Below are 26,617 nucleotides of genomic sequence, written 5' to 3'. Positions count from 1 at the left end.
GTCCCGGGAGTGTGTCAGTATTCCCAGTGTGTCCCGGGAGTGTGTCAGTATTCCCGGGTGTCCCGGGAGTGTGTCAGTATTCCCGGGTGTCCCGGGAGTGTGTCAGTATTCCCGTGTGTCCCGGGAGTGTGTCAGTATTCCCAGTGTGTCCCGGGAGTGTGTCAGTATTCCCGGTGTGTCCCGGGAGTGTGTCAGTATTCCCAGGTGTCCCGGGAGTGTGTCAGTATTCCCGGGTGTCCCGGGAGTGTGTCAGTATTCCCAGGTGTCCCGGGAGTGTGTCAGTATTCCCGGGTGTCCCGGGAGTGTGTCAGTATTCCCAGTGTGTCCTGGGATATGTCAGTATTCCACTTCAATCTGACCCGACAACATGGCAATAAACAAGACAAATCCCAACATTCAAGAACAGTCAACAGAGACGGGAGACTTGGTGCAGCAAAGGGTGGGACAGACGTTCGGTAGAAATAAAATCTTTTTTGTTTCACCGTGAGACACAGTTAATAGTTTTTTCTGCTGGTTTCTGGGTTGCAGAAGTGACGACAGTGACCGTGGGGAACATGACCGGACCTGCGGACAATGTTTTTACAACGTCTGTCGCAAACGCCTCTATTTCAGAACACGTGCTGGTAAGTGGCTTCGTTTACTCACCCCCGGGCTCACACATCCCACTGCCTTTTGTCAGTTTAAATTTGGTCTGTACTGATGGTGATGATGTTGTTTGGTACAGGACGTGTAGCAGTAATTTTATTTGCCACAGCATCTGGTTCTTTCTATTGGTGTCAGTGTGGCTCAGTGGGTATCACTCTCACCTCCGAGTCAGAAGGTTGTGGGTTAGAGACCCGACCCCCATAATCCGGGCTGACACTCCCAGCGCAAAGCTGCTCATCTCGTCGCTTGGATGAGACGTTAAACCGAGGCCCCGTCCACCTGTTCAGGTGGATGTAAAGATCCCATGGTCACTATTTGAAGAAGAGCAGGGGAGTTCTCCCTGGTGTCCTGGGGCCAATATTTATCCCTCAACCAACATCACTAAAAAAAAAACAAAGGGATGATCTGGTCATTACCTCGTTGCTGTGTGTGGGATCTTGCTGTGCACAAATTGGCTGCCATGTTTCCTACATTACACACTTCAAAAGCACTTCATTGGCTGTAAAGCGATTTGGGATGTCCCAAGGTTGTGAAAGGCGATATAGAAATCCAAGTCTTTCTTCTTCAGTAAGTAGATTCATTCCCCGATGATTTTCTTATAGTCTGCTCTCTTTCCCTCCCCCTCCCTTACGTACAAAGCTCCTGTTCCAATCCGTCTGCCTGACCTGTTGCTCTACAGCTGATGCCCAGAGTTAGTTTCCATTCCCTCATGTCTCCCATTCCTATCCACCTTCTCCTCACCTGGCTGTGATGAGTCCGTCTCAAGGGGGCTGTGGGACCTGTACAGGCCGGACAGGTTGCACCTCAACGGAGCTGGGACCAATGTCCTCGCGGGGAGGTTCGCTAGTGATTTGGGGGGGGCTTAAACTAATTTGGCAGAGGGATGGGCACCAGGGTGTAGCAATGGAAAGGAGAAACAAGGGGCACAAAGGATCGGGAGAGACAGATAGCAATAGAGCAATCCCTTGCACCGTAACGGGAGTTCTCCCCGGTGTCCTGGCCCACATTTATCCCTCAACAACATCACCAAAACAGATTATCTGGTCGTTGCTGTTTGTGGGACCTTGCTGTGCTCAAATTGGCTGCTGTGTTTGCTACATTACAAGAGTGATTATCCTTCAGAAGTACTTCATTGGCTGTAAAGTAATTTGGGACCTCCCTCTGAGCGAGAGGGTTCCTCTGGGGAGTGTAGCCAGAGCCAAGTCCACAGCACCACGGGTGGCTCAGCTCTATGTGGGAGGAGGAGATTCTATAGTTGGGGGAGCAGACAGGCGTTTCTGCGACCGCAGACGTGATTCCAGGATGGTATGTTGCCTCCCTGGTGCCAGGGTCAGGGATGTCACTGAGCGGCTGCAGAACATTCTGGGGGGTGGGGAGGAGGGAGGGTGAACAGCCAGAGGTCGTGGTCCATATCGGTACCAATGACAGAGGTAGAAAGAGGGATGAGTCCTGCAGGCAGATTTTAAGGAGTTAGGAAAGAGATTAATGAGCAGGACTTCAAAGGTAGTAATCTCCAGATTACTCCCGGTACCACGAGCTAGTGAGTATAGAAATAGGAGGATAGAGCAGATGAAAGCGTGGCTGGAGAGATGGTGCAGGAGGGAGGGCTTTAGATTCCTGGGGCATTGGGACCGGTTCTGGGGGAGGTGGGACCTGTACAGGCCGGACGGGTTGCACCTCAATGGAGCTGGGAACAATGTCCTCGTGGGGAGGTTCACTAGTGCAGTGGGGGAGGGTTTAAACTAATTTGGCAGAGGGATGGGCACCAGGATGTAGCAATGGAAAGGAGAAACAAGGGGCACAAAGGATCGGGAGAGACAGACAGCACCAGAGCAAGTAATGGTACAGTATTAGATGGGATCAGACTAAGAGAGAGTACAAGAAAGTCTAAGACTGGTTTGCAGTGCATGTGTGTAAACGCACGAAGTGTGGTGAACAAGGTCGGTGAGCTGCGGGCTCAAATAGCCACATGGGAATATGATGTCATGGCGATAACGGAGACCTGGCTCAAAAAAGGGCAGGATTGGGGTCTAAATATTCCTGGATACAAGGTCTTCAGCAAAGATAGGGAAGGAAAGAAAGGAGGGGGGGGGTGGCAGTATTGATTAAGGGGAATATTGCAGTGCTGGAGAGAGAGGATGTCCTGGAGGGGTCAAGGACAGAATCTATTTGGTTAGAGTTAAGAAATAAAAGAGGTGCCATTACACTACTGGGTGTATTCTACAGGCCACCAACTAGTGGGAAGGAGATAGAGGAGCAAATTTGCAGGGAAATTACAGAGAGTTGCAAAAGCCAAAGAGTAGTGATAACTGGGGACTTCAACTATCCTAATATAGACTGGGATAATAATAATATAAGGGGCACAGAGGGGGAGGAATTTTTGAAATGTGTTCAGGATAACTTTCTTAACCAGTACGTTTCCGGCCCATCGATGAAGGAGGCATTGCTGGACTTGGTTCTAGGGAATGAGGTGGACCAAGTGGAGCAAGTGTCAGTGGGGGAGCATTTAGGGAACAGAAATCATAATATCATTAGAATAGTTACGGAAAAGGACACGGACCACTCTAAAGTAAAAATACTCAATTGGAGGAGGGCCAATTTCAGTGGGATGAGAACAGATGTGGAAAATTGCCCAGGTATGTCCTGTCCACAAAAAGCAGGACAAATCCAATCCGGCCAATTACCGCCCCATCAGTCTACTCTCAATCATCAGCAAAGTGATGGAAGGTGTCGTCGACAGTGCTATCAAGCGGCACTTACTCACCAATAACCTGCTCACCGATGCTCAGTTTGGGTTCCGCCAGGACCACTCGGCTCCAGACCTCATTACAGCCTTGGTCCAAACATGGACAAAAGAGCTGAATTCCAGAGGTGAGATGAGAGTGACTGCCCTTGACATCAAGGCAGCATTTGACCGAGTGTGGCACCAAGGAGCCCTAGTAAAATTGAAGTCCATGGGAATCAGGGGGAAAACTCTCCAGTGGCTGGAGTCATACCGAGCACAAAGGAAGATGGTAGTGGTTGTTGGAGGCCAATCATCTCAGCCCCAGGGCATTGCTGCAGGAGTTCCTCAGGGCAGTGTCCAAGGCCCAACCATCTTCAGCTGCTTCATCAATGACCTTCCCTCCATCATAAGGTCAGAAATGGGGATGTTCGCTGATGACTGCACAGTGTTCAGTTCCATTCGCAACCCCTCAGATAATGAAGCAGTCCGAGCCCGCATGCAGCAAGACCTGGACAACATCCAGGCTTGGGCTCATAAGTGCAAGTAACATTCGCGCCAGATAAGTGCCAGGCAATGACCATCTCCAACAAGAGAGGGTCTAACCACCTCCCCTTGACATTCAACGGCATTACCATCGCCGAATCCCCCACCATCAACATCCTGGGGGTCACCATTGACCAGAAACTGAACTGGACCAGTCATATAAATACTGTGGCTACGAGAGCAGGTCAGAGGCTGGGTGTTCTGCGGCGAGTGACTCACCTCCTGACTCCCCAAAGCCTTTCCACCATCTACAAGGCACAAGTCAGGAGTGTGATGGAATACTCTCCACTTGCCTGGATGAGTGCAGCTCCAACAACACTCAAGAAGCTCGACACCATCCAAGATAAAGCAGCCCGCTTGATTGGCACCCCATCCATCACCCTAAACATTCACTCCCTTCACCACCGGCGCACTGTGGCTGCAGTGTGTACCATCCACAGGATGCACTGCAGCAACTCGCCAAGGCTTCTTCGACAGCACCTCCCAAACCCGCGACCTCTACCACCTAGAAGGACAAGAGCAGCAGGCACATGGGAACAACACCACCTGCACGTTCCCCTCCAAGTCACACACCATCCCGACTTGGAAATATATCGCCGTTCCTTCATCGTCGCTGGGTCAAAATCCTGGAACTCCCTTCCTAACAGCACTGTGGGAGAACCGTCACCACACGGACTGCAGCGGTTCAAGAAGGCGGCTCACCACCACCTTCTCGAGGGCAATTAGGGATGGGCAATAAATGCTGGCCTCGCCAGCGACGCCCACATCCCGTGAACGAATACAAAAAAAAGATCTCACCCGGGAAAATTGGAATCAAAGATTGGCAGGCCTCAATTATTCACAATATTTATTAACGACTTAGATGAAGGCATAGAAAGTCTCATATCTAAGTTTGCCGATGACACAAAGATTGGTGGCATTGTAAGCAGTGTAGATGAAAACATAAAATTACAAAGCGATATTGATAGATTAGGTGAATGGGCAAAACTGTGGCAAATGGAATTCAATGTAGACAAATGTGAGGTCATCCACTTTGGATCAAAAAAGGATAGAACAGGGTACTTTCTAAATGGTAAAAAGTTAAAAACAGTGGATGTCCAAAGGGACTGAGGGGTTCAGGTACATAGATCATTGAAGTGTCATGAACAGGTGCAGAAAATAATCAAGAAGGCAAATGGAATGCTGGCCTTTATATCTAGAGGACTAGAGTACAAGGGGGCAGAAGTTATGCTGCCCCCTTGTACTGGTTAGACCGCACCTGGAGTACTGTGAGCAGTTCTGGGCACCGCACCTTCGGAAGGACATATTGGCCTTGGAGGGAGTGCAGCGTAGGTTTACTGGAATGATACCTGGACTTCAAGGGTTAAGTTACGAGGAGAGATTACACAAATTGGGGTTGTATTCTCTGGAGTTTCGAAGGTTAAGGGGTGATCTGATCGAAGTTTATAAGATATTAAGGGGAACAGATAGGGTGGACGGAGAGAAACTATTTCCGCTGGTTGGGGAGTCTAGGAGTAGGGGGCACAGTCTAAAAATTAGAGCCAGACCTTTCAGGAGCGAGATTAGAAAACATTTCTACACACAAAGGGTGGTAGAAGTTTGGAACTCTCTTCCGCAAACGGCAATTGATGCTAGCTCAATTGCTAAATTTAAATGTGAGATAGATAGCTTTTTGGCAACCAAAGGTATTAAGGGATATGGGCCAAAGGCAGGTATATGGAGTTAGATCACAGATCAGCCATGATCTTATCAAATGGCGGAGCAGGCACGAGGGGCTGAATGGCCTCCTCCTGTTCCTATGTTCCTAAAACAGTAATTGAACAGTGGGCGGCCTTTAAGGAAGAGATGGTTCAGGTACAGTCTAGACACATTCCCACGAGGCAGAAAGGAGGGCAACTAAAACCAGAGCTCCCTGGATGACAAAAGAGACAGAGAGTAAGATGAAATGGAAAAATGGGACGTATGACAGATGTCAGGTTGATAACACAAGTGAGAACCAGGCAGAATATAGAAAGTTCAGAGGGGAAGTGAAAAAGGAAATAAGAGGGGCAAAGAGAGAGTATGAGAATAGACTGGTGGCCAACATAAAAGGGAATCCAAAAGTCTTCTACAGGCTGTAAACAGTAAACGGGTAGTAAGAGGAGGGATGGGGCCGATTAGGGACCATAAAGCAGATCTACTCATGGAGGCAAAGGGGATAGCCGAGGTACTAAATGAGTACTTTGCATTTATCTTTACCAAGGAAGGAAATGCTGCCAGAGTCTCAGTAAAGGACGATATAGTTGAGATACTGAATGGGCTAAAACTTGATAAAGAAGAGGTATTCAAAAGACTAGCTGTACTTAAAGTAGATAAGTCACCCGGTCCGGATGGGATTCATCCTAGGTTGCTGAGGGAAGTAAGGGTGGAAATTGTGGAGGTACTGACCATAATCTTCCAAACATCCGTAGATACAGGGATGATGCCAGAGGACTGGAGAATTGTAAATGTTACACCCTTGTTCAAAAAAGGGTGTAAGGATAAACCCAGCAACTACAGGCCAGTCAGTTTAACCTCAGTGGTGGGGAAACTTTTAGAAACGATAATCTGGGACAGAATTAACAGTCACTTGGATGAGTGTGGATTGATTAGGGAAAGCCAGCATGGATTTGTTAAAAGCAAATCGTGATTAACTAACCTGATAGAGTTTTTTTTCTTTTTATTCGTTCACGGGATGTGGGCGTCGCTGGCGAGGCCGGCATTTATTGCCCATCCCTAATTGCCCCTTGAGAAGGTGGTGGTGAGCCGCCTTCTTGAACCGCTGCAGTCCGTGTGGTGACGGTTCTCCCACAGTGCTGTTAGGAAGGGAGTTCCAGGATTTTGATCCAGTGACGATGAAGGAACGGCGATATCTTTCCAAGTCGGGATGGTGTGTGACTTGGAGGGGAACGTGCAGGTGGTGGTGTTCCCATGTGCCTGCTGCTCTTGTACTTCTAGGTGGTAGAGGTCACGGGTTTGGGAGGTGCTGTCGAAGAAGCCTTGGCGAGTTGCTGCAGTGCATCCTGTGGATGGTACACACTGTAGCCACAGTGTGCCGGTGGTGAAGGGAGTGAATGTTTAGGGTGGTGGATGGGGTGCCAATCAAGCGGGCTGCTTTGTCCTGGATGGTGTCGAGCTTCTTGAGTGTTGTTGGAGCTGCACTCATCCAGGCAAGTGGAGAGTATTCCATCACACTCCTGACTTGTGCCTTGTAGATGGTGGAAAGGCTTTGGTGAGTCACTCGCCGCAGAATACCCAGCCTCTGATCTTTTTAGTGAGGTAACAGAGAGGATAGACGAGGGCAATGCAGTTAATGTGGTGTATATGGACATTCAAAAGGCGTTTGATAAAGTGCCGCACAGTAGGCTTATCATCAAGATTGTGGCCCATGGAATAAAGGGGGCAGTTGCAACATGGATACAGAATTGGCTAAGAGTCAGGAAACAGAGAGTAGTGGTGAACGGTTGTTTTTTGGACTGGAGGGAGGTGTATAGTGGTGTTCCCCAGGGGTCAGTGCTGGGACCACTGCTTTTCTTGATATATATTAATGACATGGACTTGGGTGAACAGGGCATAATTTCAAAATTTGCAGATGACACAAAACTTGGAAGTGTAGTGAACAGTGAGGAGGATAGTGATAGACTTCAAGAGGATATAGACAGGCTGGTGGAATGGGCGGACACGTGGCAGATGAAATTTACCACAGAAAAATGCAAAGTGATACATTTCGGCAGGAAGAACGAGGAGAGGCAATATAAACTAAAGGGCACAACTCTAAAAGGGGTACAGGAACAGAGAGATCTGGGGATATATGTCTACAAATCGATGAAAGTAGCAGGGCAGGTTGAGAAAGTGGTTAAAAAAGAATACGGGATCCTGGGCTTTATAAATAGAGGCATAGAGTACAAAAGTATGGAAGTCATGATGAACCTTTATAAAACACTGGTTCGACCACAACTGGAGTATTGTGTCCAGTTCTGGGCACCGCAATTTAGGAAAGATGTGAAGGCCTTAGAGAGGGTGCAGAAGAGATTTACTGGAATGATTCCAGGGATGAGGGACTTCAGTTACGTGGATAGACTGGAGAAGCTGGGGTTGTTCTCCTTGGAACAGAGACGGTTGCGAGGAGATTTGATCGAGGTATTCAAAATCATGAAGGGTCTAGACAGAGTAGATAGAGAGAAACTGTTCCCATTGGCGGAAGGGTCAAGGACCAGAGGACATAGATTTAAGGTGATTGGCAAAAGAACCAAAGGCGACATGAGGAAAAACTTTTTTACACAGCGAGTGGTTAGGATCTGGAATGCACTGCCCGAGGGGGTGGTGGAGGCAGATTCAATCATGGCCTTCAAAAGGGAACTGGATAAGTACTTGAAAGGAAAAAAATTGCAGGGCTACGGGGATAGGGTGGGGGAGCGGGACTAGCTGGATTGTTCTTGCAGAGAGCCAGCGCGGAATCGATGGGCCGAATGGCCTCCTTCCGTGCTGTAAACTTTCAGTGTGATTCTATACTTACTTCACTGGCTGTGAAACACTTTGCGATATCCTGAAGATGTGAAAGATGCTATATAAATGCAAGTTCTTGCATGGAGTGACTGGAGAAGCTGGGATTGTTCTCCTTGGAGCAGAGAAGGTTTGGGGGAGATTCAATAGAGGTGTTCAAAATTCTGAGGGGTTTTGACAGAGTAACTGGGGAGAAAGTGTTTCCAGTGGGAGGAGTGTCAGTAAACAAAGGACACAGATTTAAGGTAATTGACAAAAGAACCAGGGGGAGATGAGGAGAAATGTTTTTATGCAGCGAGTTGTTCTGATCTGGAATTCACTGCCTGAAAGGGCGGTGGAAGCAGATTCAATAATAACTTTCTAAAGCGAATTGGATAGATACTTGAATGGGAATAAATTTGCACCGCCCTCTCGGGGCAACTAGGGATGGGCAATAAATGCTGGTCTTACCAGCGATGGCCGCACCCGAGAATGAATAACCAAAAAAAAAGTAACTAAAGGGCGTAAATTTAAGATCATCATTAAAAGGACAAAGGGAGAGGTTTGAAGAATTGTTTTTACACAGTGTTGTTAGGACATGGAATGTCAGACCAGAAGCTGAATCTATAATAGCTTTTAGAAGGTAACTGGATAAATATTTGAAAATGAAAAATTTCAAGGGGCATATAGGGCAAGGACAGGGGAATGGGCGCTCAGGGAGCCAGCACAGGCACGATGGGCCGAATGGCGGCCTCCTGTGCTGTAAAATTATATGGTTTACGACGGGTGACTGAAAACATCTCAACTAGGAAATGTCTCTCTCTGAGAGGCAACAGTGACGGGTGACGGCGACCGAGAAAAACTCACCCTGGGGCAGTCGGGAGATCCTTGCGACCGGGGTGAAGGCACGTTTCGGGACAAGTAAAGGGGAGTGCCTGATGCTGAAACAGGAAGGAGTTTGTTCCATTGCCCGGCGTTGATCATTTAGCTCCAGTGTCTTGCAGTAAATCACCATTAGAGGGCATTAATGTCCAGCTTTTCAGCCCTGACTCCCGGTTTATGCATCGAGGGAGGGCTGCCTGTGAGACGTCAATATGCTCATCAGCCTGTTGTCAAACTCAGTACTTTTAGATTTCTGTAATATCCCTCATTTTCACTTTTTCTATAAACTACGTTTAGGTGTTGGGATTAGAAATTAAATCCTAGAAATTACATGTAGATCACAGTCTAGAAATTCTGTAGGGCTCACACCTCACACCAGGGAATGGCAACAGGAAACCATTGGAGGGACGCTACAAGCAGGAGAAAGGAGCCATTTAAACAGCTGTCAAACATCAGGGACATATCTGCAGCGACCTTTAGGAGCAGGAAGAGTCCCTCAGATTGTGAAACCCATTCATTAGGTGTGAGCTGCATTAATATAGGGCACGTTTTGAAATCCGAGTGTAGCCGTTGTCAGTCCTGAAGTTTCACAAGTCTGGATTGAGTGAATATCGTGGGAAGTTAATGCCGAATTCACAGCTAGTTGTTACGCAGCGAAAAGAGAGGTTAGAGTTTCGGACAACGCCCAGCTCAGCACCACCACGATGCGAGTCTGTCTTTTCTCTTTCAGGTGCTGATTGGCCTGCTGTGTAGCCCAGAACGTTCTTAATGTCATGTTTGCAGAATTTATGTGGTCAGTTCGATGCTTGTGATCGGGGTCCTGACGGCTGTTTGTTTTGATCTTTCTCAGTCGGGAAGAACCACACTTCAGATTGGAGAAGGACTCCCCACAGACAAAGCAACGCTGATAGTGGTTCACACGGACGGGAGCATTGTGGAAACGACGGGATTGAAAACACCCAACGCACCGATAACTCCAGGTAGAGCCCTGTACTGCTCACCTCTTATTAGAACCAGTGGAAGGAGAGGTATCTTGTGGATTTGAGTGACCTTGGGTGCTGTGCTGCGAAGGCTAGCTCTGATTGATTCTCTGGTCACATCACCTACAGTCGTTATCTGTGGTTAAACAACTCAAATTGCAGCCACCCTCACATGAGATCACCTGAGCTAGCATCGCTGGCTCTGTATCCCAGTCCCCTACATAAACTCCGCTACGTTGACTTTTTAATTCACTGACTCTCATCTTCAAATACTTCTGTGATAACTGCACTTCGAAACTTTCCTCTCCTGTTCTTCCTTGACTCTAAGTCTGCCATCAGCATCCTCTCCCTCCTCACTGTTTTAACATCAAGATTCATCACACAGGGGTATGGTAGCATAGTGGTTATGTTACTGGACTAGTAATCCAGAGGTCTGGACTAATAATCTGGAGTCAGGAGGGAGAGGGAAACGAAGGAATTATAGACCAGTTAGCCTAACATCTGTTGTGGGGAAAATGCTGGAGTCTGTAATTAAGGATAGGGTGACTGAACACCTCGAGAATTTTCAGTTAATCAGAGAGAGCCAGCATGGATTTGTGAAAGGTAGGTCGTGCCTGACAAACCTGATTGAATTTTTTGAAGAGGTCACTAAAGTAGTGGACAGGGGAATGTCAATGGATGTTATTCATATGGACTTCCAGAAGTTGGCTGAGCGAAAGGCGACAGAGAGTAGGGATAATGGGTAGGTACTCATATTGGCAGGATGTGACTAGTGGAGTCCCGCAGGGATCTGTCTTTGGGCCTCAATTATTCACAATATTTATTAACGACTTAGATGAAGGCATAGAAAGTCTCATATCTAAGTTTGCCGATGGCATAAAGATTGGTGATGTGGAGATGCAGGTGATGGACTGGGGTTGACAACTGTAAACAATTTTACAACACCAAGTTATAGTCCAACAATGAATTTCAAATAAAATTGTTGGACTATAACTTGGTGTTGTAAAATTGTTTACAAAGATTGGTGGCATTGTAAGCAGTGTAGATGAAAACATAAAATTACAAAGCGATATTGATAGATTAGGTGAATGGGCAAAACTGTGGCAAATGGAATTCAATGTAGACAAATGTGAGGTCATCCACTTTGGATCAAAAAAGGATAGAACAGGTACTTTCTAAATGGTAAAAAGTTAAAAACTGGATGTCCAAAGGGACTTAGGGGTTCAGGTACATAGATCATTGAAGTGTCATGAACAGGTGCAGAAAATAATCAAGAAGGCTAATGGAATGCTGGCCTTTATATCTAGAGGACTAGAGTACAAGGGGGCAGAAGTTATGCTGCAGCTACACAAAACCCTGGTTAGACCGCACCTGGAGTACTGTGAGCAGTTCTGGGCACCGCACCTTCGGAAGGACATATTGGCCTTGGAGGGAGTGCAGCGTAGGTTTACTAGAATGATACCCGGACTTCAAGGGTTAAGTTACAAGGAGAGATTACACAAATAGGGGTTGTATTCTCCAGAGTTTCGAAGGCTAAGGGGTGATCTGATCGAAGTTTATAAGATATTAAGGGGAACAGATAGGGTGGATAGAGAGAAACTATTTCCGCTGGTTGGGGATTCTAGGAGTAGGGGGCACAGTCTAAAAATTAGAGCCAGACCTTTCAGGAGCGAGATTAGAAAACATTTCTACACGCAAAGGGTGGTAGAAGTTTGGAACTCTCTTCCGCAAACGGCAATTGATACTAGCTCAATTGCTAAATTTAAATCTGAGATAGATAGCTTTTTGGCAACCAAAGGTATTAAGGGATATGGGCCAAAGGCGGGTATATGGAGTTAGATCACAGATCAGCCATGATCTTATCAAATGGCGGAGCAGGCTCGAGGGGCTGCATGGCCTACTCCGATGAGTTCAAATCCCGCTATGGCAGCTGGGGAATTTAAATTAATTCAATTAATTAAATAAAATCTGGAATTAAAATACTAATATCAGTAATGATGGCCATGAAACTACCGGATTGTCGTAAAAACCCATCTGGTTCACTAATGCCCTTTCGGGAAGGAAACCTGCCGTCCTTACCCGGTCTGGCCTATATGTGACTCCAGACCCACAGCAATGTGGTTGATTCTTAATTGCCCTCTGAAATGGCCTAGCAAGCCACTCAGTTGTACAATCTCGCTTTAAAAAAGTCATAAGAATAAAACCGGACGGACCACCCGGCATCGGACCACTAGGCACCGGACACGACAAAGGCAAACCAAGCCCAGTCGACCCTGCAAAGTCCTCCTCACTAACCTTTGGGGACTTGTGCCAAAATTGGGAGAGCTGTCCCACAGACTAGTCAAGCAACAGCCTGACATAGCCATACTCACAGAATCATATCTTTCAGCCAACGTCCCAGACTCTTCCATCACCATCCCTGGGTATGTCCTGTCCCACCGGCAGGACAGACCGACCAGAGGTGGCGGTACAGTGATATACAGTCAGGAGGGAGTGGCCCTGGGAGTCCTCAACATTGACTCTGGACCCCATGAAATCTCATGGCATCAGGTCAAACATGGGCAAGGAAACCTCCTGCTGATTACCACCTACCGTCCTCCCTCAGCTGATGAATCAGTCCTCCTCCATGTTGAACACCACTTGGAGGAAGCACTGAGGGTAGCAAGGGCACAGAATGTACTCTGGGTGGGGGACTTCAATGTCCATCACCAAGAGTGGCTCGGTAGCACCACTGCTGGCCGAGTCCTGAAGGACATAGCTGCCAGATTGGGCCTACGGCAGGTGGTGAACGAACCAACACGAGGGAAAAACCTACTTGACCTCGTCCTCACCAATCTACCTGTCGCAGATGCATATGTCCATGACAGTATTAGTAGGAGTGACCACCGCACAGTCCTCGTGGAGACGAAGTCCCGTCTTCGCACTGAGGACACCAACCAACGTGATGAGTGGCACTATCACCATGCTAAATGGGATAGATTCAGAACAGAACTAGCAGCACAAAACTGGGCATCCATGAGGCGCTGTGGGCCATCAGCAGCAGCAGAATTGTATTCCAGCACAATCTGTAACCTCATGGCCCGGCATATTCCTCACTCTACCATTACCAACAAGCCAGGGGATCAAACCTGGTTCAATGAGGAGTGTAGAAGAGCATGTCAGGAGCAGCACCAGGCGTACCTAAAAATGAGGTACTAACCTGGTGAAGCTACAACTCAGGACTACATGCATGCTGAACAACGGAAGCAACATGCTATAGACAGAGCGAAGCGATTCCACAACCAACGGATCAGATCAAAGCTCTGCAGTCCTGCCACATCCAGTCGTGAATGGTGGTGGACAATTAAAACAACTAACAGGAGGAGGAGGCTCTGTAAACATCCCCATCCTGAATCTTTGGAATTCTCTCCCCCAGAGGGCTGTGGAGGCTCAGTCATTGAGTACATTCGAAACAGAGATCGATAGATTTCTAGATATTGAAGGCATCAAGGGATATGGGGATGGTGCAGGGATATGGTGTTGAGGTAGAAGATCAGCCATGATCTTGTTGAATGTCGGAGCAGGCTCGAGGGGCCGAATGGCCCACTCCTGCTCCTAGTTCTTATGTTCTAATAAATCCAATGGGGAATTCAGGAGAAATTTATTTACCCAGAGTGGTGAGAATGTGGAACTCACTCCCACAAGGAGTGGTTGAGGCGAATAGTGGAGATGGATTTAAGGGGTAGCTCAATAAACACATGAGGGAGAAAGGAATAGAAGGATATGGTGATAGGGTGAGATGAAGTAGGGGAGGGAGGAGGCTCGTGTGGAGCATAAACACCGGCATAGACCAGTAGGGCCGAATGGCCTGATTCTGTGCTGTCGATTCTATATAATTCTATGTAAGATGGAATTAGATAAACTCTTAACATATTAACAGGGAATAGGGTAGATAGCTTTGATGTGGATCTAGCACAGGCACGGCATGAATGGACGAGTGGCCTCCTGTGCTGTACTTTCTAGCATTCTATGAGCTCTCACAGATCAGAATTCCTTACCTTCCTCAGCGCTTCCTTCCTCCTGGGACTGACAGGCTCTTAAAGTTCTGATCACTGCCCCCCCCTTCTTTGATACAAAGGGGGCAATTTTGTAATAATTGAAGAAGAGCGGTCTTTTCATGTTTGACATTCTTTCCGTTTTGTCTTGCACCAGGTCCACAGACACCTTCAGCTCCTCTGACACCAGGCCCCGACAAAGATGGAACGAAATACAACTGGGATCCTTCTGTGTACGAGAACGAGCTGCCGGTCAGATGCCGGAATACGAGTGGAATTTTGTTCAAGAACAAGCTGGGTTCTGGTAAGAAAATCGACAGCTTCCTGGGGTTTTCCTCGCCTCATGTCTGGGACGGTTGTAGACTCATTGACGGAGATTGATTGTCATGATTAGTCAACAACTCCATTATCGTACCGAGCGACTCAGGTGGATGGACCGTGGTTGTTTTTCATCCAGCAATTCCTGGGTTCCGATCCAGAATTCCTGATGGCAGCGTCTCTTTCAAAGGAGAAACAAAGTGTGATGCCTTTCACTGTGAACTACGTCCACACTGTATCTTCGATATCGATTCAGGCGCTCTGTATTAGGGTCAGTTCACCTCCGATCCTGTGCCCAGAGTGTGGACCTCACTCTGGGGGTGCGGCCTGGCGAATCAGCCCTACAGCAGTGATGCAGGACGAGGGTGCCCAGTGAGAGCGTAGGATCGGTGAATTGGCCCTACTTCAGCCCATGGGGACCCGACATCTCAGGGTCCCCTCGTACACGATGGAGGCTGATGGTGGCCTGTGGGATATCAGTGAGCAACTAACCCCATAGGGAATCCCCCAGATGGACAGTTGGAGCAGCCCCTGATCCTGGTCAGGAGGCACCGAGCCTGGGACGGGCAGACCATAATGAGAGACCATAAGAGATAGGAGCAGGAGTAGGCCATTCGGCCCCTCGAGCCTGCTCCACCATTTAATGAGATCATGGCTGATCTGATTTTTACCTCAACTTCACTTTCCCGCCTTGTCCCCATATCCTTTGACTCCCTCGCTGATCAAAAATTTGTCTATCTCAGCCTTGAATGTATTCAATGACTCAGCCTCCACAGCTTTTTGGGGTAAAGAATTCCAAAGATTCACAACCCTCTGGGAGAAGAAATTCCTCCTCATTTCCGTCTTAAACGGGTGACCCCTTATTCTGAGACTATGCCCCTAGTTTTAGATTCCCCCATGAGGGGTAACATCCTGTCAGCATCTACCCTATCGAGTCCCCTCAGAATCTTGTATGTTTCAATAAGATCTCCTCTCATTCTTCTAAACTCCAATGAGTATAGACCCAACCTGTTCAATCTTTCCTCATAAGACAACCCTTCCATACCCGGAATCAACCTAGTGAACCTTCTCTGAACTGCCTCCAATGCAAGTATGTCCTTCCTTAAATAAGGGCACCAGAACTGTACGCAGTACTCCAGGTGTGGTCTCACCAGCACCCTGTACAGTTGTAGCATGACTTCCCTGCTTTTATACTCCATCCCCCTAGAAATAAAGGCCAATATTCCGTTTGCCTTCTGGATTACCTGCTGCACCTGTATGTTGACTTTTTGTGTTTCATGTACGAGGACACCCAGATCCCTCTGTACCGCAGCATTTTGTAGAATTTCTCCATTCAAATAATATTTTGCTTTTTTATTTTTCCTCCCAAAGTGGATGACTTCACATTTTCCCACATTATATTCCATTTGCCAAATTTTTGCCCATTCGCTTAACCTGTCAATATCCCTTTGCCGACACTTTGTGTCCTCATCGCAACTTGCTTTTCCACCTATCTTTGTATCATCAGCAAATTTGGCCACAAGACACTCTGTTCCTTCATTTAAGTCATTGATATATATTGTAAATAGTTGAGGCCCCAGCACTGAGCCCTGCGGCACCCCACTAGTTACAGATTGCCATTTTGAAAATGACCCTTTTATCCCGACTCTTTGTTTTCTGTTAGTTAGCCAATCCTCTATCCATGCCAGTACATTACCCCCAACACCATGAGCTCTTATCTTGTGCAGTAATCTTTTATGTGGCACCTTATCGAATGCCTTTTGGAAATCCAAATATACTGCATCCATTGGTTCCCCTTTATCCACCCTGCCCGTTACTTCCTCAAAGAACTCTAATAAATTTGTCAGACATGATTTCCCCTTCATAAAACCATGCTGACTCTCCTTGATTGTATTATGAGTCTCCAAATGTCCTGCTACTACTTCCTTAATAATGGATTCTAGCATTTTCCCAATGACAGATGTTAGGCTAACTGGTCTATAGTTACCTGCTTTCTGTCTCACTCCCTTCTTGAATAGGGGTGTTACGTTTGTGATTTTCCAATCCGCTGGGACCTTTCCAGAATCGAGTGAATTCTGGAAGATTACAACCAATGCATCCACTATCTCTGTAGCCACTTCCTTTAAGACCCTCGGATGCAAGCCATCAGGTCCAGGGGACTTGTCAGCCTTTAGACCCATTAGTTTACCGAGTACTTTTTCTCTAGTGATCGTGATTGTTTTTAGTTCCTCCCTCCCCTTTGCCCCTTGATTTTCTACTATTATTGGTATATTATTAGTGTCTTCTACTGTGAAGACAGATACTCTGAGGGCAGCATCAGCTCTGTGCTTGGACTGTCCCAGGACAGTGTCCCAGGACTCTGTGGACAAGCTCACTGACATGTTGTCGTCCCTGTTCATCGAATCTTACAGCACAGGAGGAGGCCATTTGGCCTATCCTGCCCGTGCCTGCTCTTTGAAAGAGCTATCCAATTAGTCCCACTCCCCTGCTCTTTCCCCATAGCCCTGCAAATTTTTCCTTTTTAAGTATTTATCCAATTCCTTTTTGAAAGTTATTATTGAATCTGCTTCCACCACCCTTTCAGGCAGCGCATTCCAGATCATTACAACTCTGTGTAAAAAAATGTTCCCTAATGTCACCTTTGGTTCTTTTGCCAATCACATTAAATCTGTGTCCTCTGGTCACCGACCCTCCTGCCACTGGAAACAGTTTCTCCTTATTTACTCTATCAAAACCCTTCATGATTTTGAACACCTCGATTAAATCTCCCCTTAACCTTCTCTGCTCTAAGGAGAACAATCCCAGCTTCTCCAGCCTCTCCACGTAACTGAAGTCCCTCATCCCTGGTTCCATTCTAGTAAATCTCCTCTGCACCCTCTCTAAGGCCTTGACATCCTTCCTAAAGTGTGGTGCGTAGAATTGGACACAATACTCCAGCTGAGGTCTAACCAGTAATTTATAAAGGTTTAGCATAATTTCCTTGCTTTTACAAGGGTGAACCTGAAATGGCAGGTCCCCATAGGCTGAGCAAGCTACATCCCTTTCTTAAAACCTACTTCTGCGACTCCCTCCGCTAATTCCTTCCTGCCCGGCTCTGACTCCCAGCTGTAAAGGACGCTGGGATGCTTTGTTACTTTAAAGGCGGATTGTTGTGCTAACTGCATCTTCCACCAGGTTGAATATCTTTAATTATGTTTATTAGATGGGAAGGAGTGTTCACACTCAGTTACTTTCTCTTCAAGCTTTATCTCTAATAAATGTGTCAGGTGGGTGGGGTTAGCGAGAAGTGAGAGTGACCTGTGGTCTTATTTCCAGGAGGCCGGGGGCGTTGCATTAAACACGGAGAGAACTGGTTCACTCCCACGGAGTTTGAAGGGATGGCAGGGCGAGCTAGTAGCAAAGACTGGAAAAGGAGCATCCGATATGCTGGGAGACCACTCCAGTGTCTGATACAAGTAAGGGGTCTTCATGTGATGTCAAACACCGGTGGTAACAGAATCAATTCTAGCAACTGTCAGCGTTTTAAGATTTTCTCTACATTTCACTATTGTGCGAAACTATAACATAAACTATTGAGAAGATAGAATTCAGTATTATTCCTGCTGTAAACAGTTTGCAAATTGTTCAAAAGCAAGGGAGTGCACAATTGATACACGTGCAAAGGATGAGAGATAAAAAGCCAGGTTCTTAACACTGGCTGCTTTTGACACGCAGCCTGAAACCTGCACAGTGTTTTCCAATCTGCACACTTCCTTGATCAAACAATTAAACTCTGATTGATCTCAAACTGTTTGCTTAACAACAATTAGACTTTGGCTTTAAAGGGGCAAACCATGTTACACTCAGCTGCTCCTTATCAGCAGAATAATACACTGTGCGTCACACTGTATAATGCTCCTATTTTAACAAACAGTATATCCCCTGATTGACTGTGAGCGATACCGTACCAGATCTGCTGGTACCAATATATATAAAGTCTTGTAATATCTGTACATCTCAGTGAGGGACTTTCAAAATGTTGCACTTTGCCAGATGTACAAAGTATGCAGCACACTTCCACTTGATTGGCTTAAATCTCGTCATAAAACAGCAATAATTGATAGCCAGAGAACAGAACGTTAAAATCCTGGAAATGACAGAACAGAAGGAGGCCATTAGGCACATTGGGCCTGTACTGGTGTTAGCTCTTTATCTGGCGCTCTCTCCTCTCATCCCATTCCCACTGTCCTTTTATATTCCTCCTTTACAAATAGTTATCCAGTTCCTTTTCCGATTATAGTCTGTGCCTCAATAGCCACCTTTAGTAATGCATTTCATGCTTTAATTCCTTCTAACTTCTCCCTCCATTCTTATACCGGAACATAGGAAGGTACAGGACTGGATGAGGCCACTGTGGTCCAGTGGGAAATATATCCCACCCACCCTCTCACAAATGTCTCTCCAGATACTTCCCGCCTCTCTCCTGAGTTTGCCGATACAATCAGCCCTCGCTCGCTCCCTCCCTGGACAGTCCGTTCCAGACATTCCCCAACCTCTGTGTAAAACTCTTCAATCGGAATCACCTCTTCACCCTCCCTCGTTCTGAGTTTGAGGCTGTGCCCTCTTGTTGTCGAATCTGTGACTATGTTAAACATGTTGGTGTTTACCTCGTCTGTGTGCCTCTGTTAACAATTTGCCAACCAGTAAAACGATCTTTCACTGCTTACCCTCTCCAAACCCTTGCCCTGGCTCGGTGGTGGCCTCTGATTCACCCCGAGACACAAGGTCATGGGTTCAAGTTCCACTCCAGAGACTTGAGCACGAAATCTAGGCCCCGCTCCCAGTGCAAGTACTGAGGGAGCGGAGGGTCAGTACTGAGGGAGCGGAGGGTCGGTACTGAGGGAGCGGAGGGTCGGTACTGAGGGAGCGGAGGGTCGGTACTGAGGGAGCGGAGGGTCGGTACTGAGGGAGCGGAGGGTCGGTACTGAGGGAGCGGAGGGTCGGTACTGAGGGAGCGGAGGGTCGGTACTGAGGGAGCGGAGGGTCGGTACTGAGGGAGCGGAGGGTCGGTACTGAGGGAGCGGAGGGTCGGTACTGAGGGAGCGGAGGGTCGGTACTGAGGGAGCGGAGGGTCGGTACTGAGGGAGCGGAGGGTCGGTACTGAGGGAGCGGAGGGTCGGTACTGAGGGAGCGGAGGGTCGGTACTGAGGGAGCGGAGGGTCGGTACTGAGGGAGCGGAGGGTCGGTACTGAGGGAGCGGAGGGTCGGTACTGAGGGAGCGGAGGGTCGGTACTGAGGGAGCGGAGGGTCGGTACTGAGGGAGCGGAGGGTCGGTACTGAGGGAGCGGAGGGTCGGTACTGAGGGAGCGGAGGGTCGGTACTGAGGGAGCGGAGGGTCGGTACTGAGGGAGCGGAGGGTCGGTACTGAGGGAGCGGAGGGTCGGTACTGAGGGAGCGGAGGGTCGGTACTGAGGGAGCGGAGGGTCGGTACTGAGGGAGCGGAGGGTCGGTACTGAGGGAGCGGAGGGTCGGTACTGAGGGAGCGGAGGGTCGGTACTGAGGGAGCGGAGGGTCGGTACTGAGGGAGCGGAGGGTCGGTACTGAGGGAGCGGAGGGTCGGTACTGAGGGAGCGGAGGGTCGGTACTGAGGGAGCGGAGGGTCGGTACTGAGGGAGCGGAGGGTCGGTACTGAGGGAGCGGAGGGTCGGTACTGAGGGAGCGGAGGGTCGGTACTGAGGGAGCGGAGGGTCGGTACTGAGGGAGCGGAGGGTCGGTACTGAGGGAGCGGAGGGTCAGTACTGAGGGAGAGCCGCACTGTCGGAGGGTCAGTACTGAGGGAACGCCGCACTGTCGGAGGGTCAGTACTGAGGGAGAGCCGCACTGTCGGAGGGTCAGTACTGAGGGAACGCCGCACTGACGGAGGGTCAGTACTGAGGGAACGCCGCACTGTCGGAGGGTCAGTACTGAGGGAACGCCGCACTGTCGGAGGGTCAGTACTGAGGGAACGCCGCACTGTCGGGGGGTCAGTACTGAGGGAACGCCGCACTGTCGGAGGGTCAGTACTGAGGGAACGCCGCACTGTCGGAGGGTCAGTACTGAGGGAACGCCGCACTGACGGAGGGTCAGTACTGAGGGAACGCCGCACTGTCGGAGGGTCAGTATTGAGGGAACGCTGCACTGTTTTAGTGATGTTAGTTGAGGGATAAATATTGGCCAGGGCACTGGGGAGAACTCCCCTGCTCTTCTTCGAATAGTGCTGAGGGCAGACAGGACCTCGGTTTAATGACTCATCCAAAAGACGGCACCTCTGAAAGTGCAGCTTAGATTATGTGTTCAAGTGGGAGGGCTCCTTCAGTACTGACCCTCCGACAGTGCTGCCCTCCCTCAGTACTGACCCTCTGACAGTGCAGTGCTCCTTCAGTACTGACCCTCCGACAGTGCAGTGCTCCTTCAGTACTGACCCTCCGACAGTGCAGTGCTCCTTCAGTACTGACCCTCCGACAGTGCAGTGCTCCTTCAGTACTGACCCTCCGACAGTGCGGCACTCCTTCAGTACTGACCCTCCGACAGTGCAGTGCTCCTTCAGTACTGACCCTCCGACAGTGCAGTGCTCCTTCAGTACTGACCCTCCGACAGTGCAGTGCTCCTTCAGTACTGACCCTCCGACAGTGCGGCACTCCCTCAGTACTGACCCTCTGACAGTGAAGCACTCCCTCAGTACTGACCCTCCGACAGTGCAGCGCTCCCTCAGTACTGACCCTCCGACAGTGCAGCGCTCCCTCAGTACTGACCCTCCGACAGTGCAGCGCTCCCTCAGTACTGACCCTCCGACAGTGCAGCGCTCCCTCAGTACTGACCCTCCGACAGTGTAGCGCTCCCTCAGTACTGACTTGTCCGACAGGGCAGCGCTCCCTCAGTACTGACCCTCCGACAGTGCAGCGCTCCCTCAGTACTGACCCTCCGACAGTGCAGCGCTCCCTCAGTACTGACCCTCCGACAGTGCAGCGCTCCCTCAGTACTGACTGTCCGACAGTGCAGCGCTCCCTCAGTACTGACCCTCCGACAGTGCGGCGCTCCCTCAGTACTGACTGTCCGACAGTGCAGCGCTCCCTCGGTACTGACCCTCCGACAGTGCAGCGCTCCCTCGGTACTGACCCTCCGACAGTGCAGCACTCCCTCGGTACTGCACTGTGAGTGTCGGCCTAGATTATGTGCTTAAGTCTCTGGAGTGGGGCTTGAACCGATGACTCAGAGGCGAGGGTGTTACCCACTGAGCCATGGCTATTTAGAAAAAGAGCCACCCAGCCTCATCCCACTTTCCAGCTCTTGGTCCGTAGCCCTGCAGGTTACGACGCTTCCGGTGCACATCCAGGTACTTTTTAAATGAGTTGAGGGTTTCTGCCTCTCCCACCCTCTCAGGCAGTGAGTTCCAGACTCCCACCACCCTCTGGGTGAAAAAATTTTCCTCATTTCTGCTCTAATCCTACCAATCACTTTAAATCTCTGCCCCCTGGTTATTGACCCCTCCACTAAGGGAAATATGTCCTTCCTATCCACTCTATCTGGGCCCCTCACTTACAGACGAGACTGTTTGCTCCTCTCACTAACACTGCATTCCTGCACTCAACTCTCCCCTTTTGGGCAACCATAGACACTGCTCGTCTTTTCCTCTTCATTCTATCGAAACTGTTCAAAATATTTATGAAACTTCTAGTAAATCTCCTCTTACCCTTCTCTATTCCAGTGGAAACAGCCCCAGTGTCTCAAGTCTTTCCCCATAACTATCGTTTCCCCTCCCTGGCCTCATCCTGGTGAATCTACACTGCGCGCTCTCAATGGATTTAATGTCCTTTCTATAATGGAGTGCCCAAAACTGTGGAAAGTCTCTAACTGTGGCCTTTCATTATCTTTTTACACTTATACGCTATGCCCCTATTTATAAAACTCCAAATTCACCTCGTTAGCCAGCCATTAGTACTGTGTGGAAGTGTACAAGGCCGAGTACTGTAAGGTACGTGGAAGTGTTGGGATTCACCCACTGCGGCTTCAGGCACTCGGTGTCACAGACACTGTGAATCGGATCTCTGTGAATAGCCCTGTTCAGGCTCAGACAGAGTAACCGGAGAATGGAGCATCACAGCACCTGCTCATGAGCTAAACCCCTCATTTTGTGTAGAAGGGATTCAAAGTTTAGTTCAGTGTAACTCTCAGCACATATTGAATGATGACTGGACCCTAACCGTTCCGGAGACCGGGACCGATCTTGTGCCTGTCTGTATTTATATTGAATGATGACTGGACCCTAACCGTTCCGGAGACCGGGACCGATCTTGTGCCTGTCTGTATTTATATTGAATGATGACTGGACCCTAACCGTTCCGGAGACTGGGACCGATCTTGTGCCTGTCTGTATTTATATTGAATGATGACTGGACCCTAACCGTTCCGGAGACCGGGACCGACCTTGTGCCTGTCTGTATTTATATTGAATGATGACTGGACCCTAACCGTTCCGGAGACTGGGACCGATTTTGTGCCTGTCTGTATTTATGTTGCTGCGGTTCTGTTTTTCAGGACGGTATCCTAAATCCCCATGCAGCTTCCTGTACCTGTGCTGCTTGCTGTGATGACATGTCTCTGGTAAGTTGCTAGTTAGGAACTGGTGGTTATAATGGTGCTGTTGTTCATTAGAGTCACTGACTGTCCAATTTCACACTGTGGTAGATGATTACAATCTCCACGGTCCAATATCTCTGAGTTGCTGAGAGAGGCACATGTAAAGGTTAATTTCGTACTCCCAGCAGGAAGCTGCACCCTGAAGCGAGTAAAGATGTCTTACTGTAATTATACAGGGCTTTGGTGAGACCGCACCTGGAGTATTGTGTGCAGTTTTGGTCTCCTTACCTAAGAAAGGATATACTTGCCATGGAGGGAGTGCAACAAAGGTTCACCAGACTGATTCCTGGGATGGCGGGATTGTCGTATGAGGAGAGATTGAGTAGATTAGACCTGTATTCTCTCGAGTTTACAAGAATGAGAGGTGATCTCATTGAAACATACAGAATTCTTACAGGGCTCGACAGGGTAGATGCAGGGAGGATGTTTCCCCTGGCTGGGGAGTCTAGAACCAGGGGTCACAGTCTCAGAATAAGGGGTAGGTCATTTAGGACTGAGATGAGGAGGAATTTCTTCACTCAGAGGGTGGTGAATCTTTGGAATTCTCTCCCCCAGAGGGCTGTGGAGGCTCAGTCATTGAGTACATTCAAAACAGAGATCGATAGGTTTCTAGATATTAAAGGCATCAAGGGATATGGGGATGGTGCAGGAAAATGGTGTTGAGAAGATCAGCCATGATCTTATTGAATGGCGGAGCAGGCTCGAGGGGCCGGATGGCCCACTCCTGCTCCTATTTCTTATGTTCTTATGAGCAACATTGTAGTCTGATTCTCCAACCCCATGCTCTTTGCAGATGTGGCTGTCCCTAGGGAGCGTAGGGTAGAAACAGGAGGAGGCCATTCAGCCCCTCGAGTCTGCTCCCCCGTTCAATTCCAATCATGGCTGACCTGTACCACAACTTCATTTGCCCACCTTTGACCCATAACCCTTGATACCCTTACCTGAGAAAAATCTATCGCTCTCAGTCTTCAAATTTTGACCCCCAGCTTACGCTCTTTTTGGGGGAGAGAGTTCCAGATTTCCGCTCCCCTTTGTGTGAAGAAGTGCTTCCTGACGTCACCCCTGAACGGCCTGGCTCTAATTTTAAAATTATGCCCCTTGTTCTGGACTCCCTCCTCCAGAGGATCACAGGATTAACCCCAGAACATAAATGAGGGGCTAACTGTGGGCCATGGAATCTCCCAGCTCTTACTCAGATCGGCTTTAACTTCCTCTGGTTAACACGTTTGGATTAATTTAACACAGCCGTTCACCTGTTTCGGAATAAGTAACAAACCTGTTAACCGATGCTGACTAAAGCCCCCCTCCCCGTGTGCTTCACTCCTGGTCGATTTCATCAAATGCGATCACCAGGCTGTCCTCTTTAAACAGAAGGAAATCCTTTGTGCCTTTTCTCCACCGGCTGTGTCCCTCCCGGGTTTGCTGAAAACCTCTTTGTAAAATTTTTTTTTTGCTCCTGTGAATTCTTGTGCTCGTCAAGGGGAGGAACTTTAGCGCCTGAAAGTGGAAGATTTTTCCGTTTCGGGCTCAGTGTTAGAATCAAACCCCCTCTCAGGCCAGGTATTCAGTGACTAGATGCCGAGCGACGCTCTCTCTCTCTGCTCTGCCACAATCATCTGTCTCACCCCCAAACTGTGATATTTTCTGTCACCCACGCCAGCCGCACAGAGTGAGACAGACAGTTATTGCTAATGTTCAGGGGCACTTTTGTGTTGTGGGCCCTGTCCCCTAGGAATTGGGTTATAGAGTCATAGAGTTATACAGCACGGATAGAGGCCCTTCGGCCCATCGTGTCCGCGCCGGCCATCAGCCCTGTCTACTCTAATCCCATATTCCAGCATTTGGTCCGTAGCCTTGTATGCTATGGCATTTCAAGTGCTCATCCAAATGCTTCTTGAATGTTGTGAGGGTTCCTGCCTCCACAACCCTTTCAGGCAGTGAGTTCCAGACTCCAACCACCCTCTGGGTGAAAAAGTTCTTTCTCAAATCCCCTCTAAACCTCCCGCTTTTACCTTGAATCTATGTCCCCTTGTTATAGAACCCTCAACGAAGGGAAAATACATTCTGTGTGGGGCCTGTTTAGTCAAAGGAAAGCACGTACATTTCCCATTAGAAAGAAATAACTTGCATTTATATAGCACCTTTCACGACCTCAGGATGCCCCTGAGCACTTTTGAAGTGTAGTCACTGTTGTAATGTAGGAAACGCAGCAGCCAATTTGTGCACAGCAAGATCCCACAAACAGCAATGAAATAAATGACCAGTGATGTTGGTTGGGGAATAAATATCGGCCAGGGTTCCCCCTGCTCTTCGAAATAGTGGCCACGGGATCTTTTACGTCCACCTGAGAGGGCAGACGGGGCCTTGGTTTAACGTCTCATCTGAAAGACGGCACCTCTGACAGTGCAGCACTCCCTCAGTCCTGCGCTGGGAGCATCAGCCTGGATTATGTGCTCAACTCTTTGGAGTGGGGGCTTGAACCCATGTCCTTTTGACTCTGAGGTGAGGCTCCCCGCTGAGCCACAGCTGACCCCCCCCTGTTGGTACTCCTCGTTCTGACCTGTTTCCCCTGTGGACTTTGAGACTCTCACTGTTCACCCTGTTTTAGTGACTCACTTACAGTCCACCTACTTTAGTGTCATTCTAGATATACGATCCTTTCTGTAGTACTCCCAAAATAAGTTTTAATTTTATTTTTTTATTTGTTAATCTTCCTTCTGTTTGTTTGACGGGGAAGTCAGATTGGTACAGGAGCAGTGAGAGTCCTTGCTGCTGAGTCCAGAGATCACAGGTTTGAATCACAAGGTTGTCTGACACTCTTGGGGGGGTAATTTCAACCTAACTCTCTGGCGGGAATCCCAGGGTACCTGGAACAATGCTGGTTTCACATCCCGCCCGATATTACCGCCCACTGACTTCAACGGAGAGTAAAACCAGGCGGGGGCTGGGACCAGCCTTGCTCCCGATCCTGTCAGTCACCCCGCGGGTGGGTTGGGTTAAAATTGCGCCCCCCCCACCTGTCAGAATCCGCTGGCCACGTTTATAATGAGTGTTGTCGTTTCTTGGCTCTGCTGTTAGGTGGAACGTGTCGTGGTAGCGGAACGTTCCAAATCTGGGGGAAGGGAGAGGGAAAAACTGAAAGTGCCGGTCTCATCCTGCGACAGCGCACCTTCCGTCAGCCAATCCCGGAGCGTCGTTGTCAGCAGCCTGGACCGTTCCCATCTCCGGGCTGAAGGAGGCTGCACGGAGGTGAGGCCCTGGAGAGAGAGAGGGTCGGGGGAGGGGGGGTGGGGCGTGGGGAACGGGGATTTTACTGTTCTGTTTCGTCGATCTCT

The 26,617-nt window shown here is 48.8% G+C and overlaps 1 protein-coding gene across 1 annotated transcript in view; it reads left to right on the top strand.

Moving 5' to 3' along the window:
- The window catches only part of LOC137327765 (deformed epidermal autoregulatory factor 1 homolog), a 208,444-nt gene that overhangs the window by 30,257 nt on the left and 151,570 nt on the right, over positions 1-26,617 (top strand). Inside the window, exons 2-6 of the mRNA XM_067993575.1 lie at positions 529-623; positions 10,146-10,275; positions 14,467-14,613; positions 17,943-18,082; positions 23,181-23,246. Of these exons, the coding sequence (XP_067849676.1) occupies positions 529-623; positions 10,146-10,275; positions 14,467-14,613; positions 17,943-18,082; positions 23,181-23,246 (578 nt within the window). The remainder of the gene's footprint in view (positions 1-528; positions 624-10,145; positions 10,276-14,466; positions 14,614-17,942; positions 18,083-23,180; positions 23,247-26,617) is intronic.

This window comes from Heptranchias perlo, chromosome 12 (genome assembly GCF_035084215.1).
Source record: "Heptranchias perlo isolate sHepPer1 chromosome 12, sHepPer1.hap1, whole genome shotgun sequence".
NCBI classification, from domain to species: Eukaryota; Metazoa; Chordata; class Chondrichthyes; order Hexanchiformes; family Hexanchidae; genus Heptranchias; species Heptranchias perlo.
The sequence above is the reverse complement of the archived record's forward strand: the minus strand, read 5'-3'. Positions and strand labels throughout refer to the sequence as shown.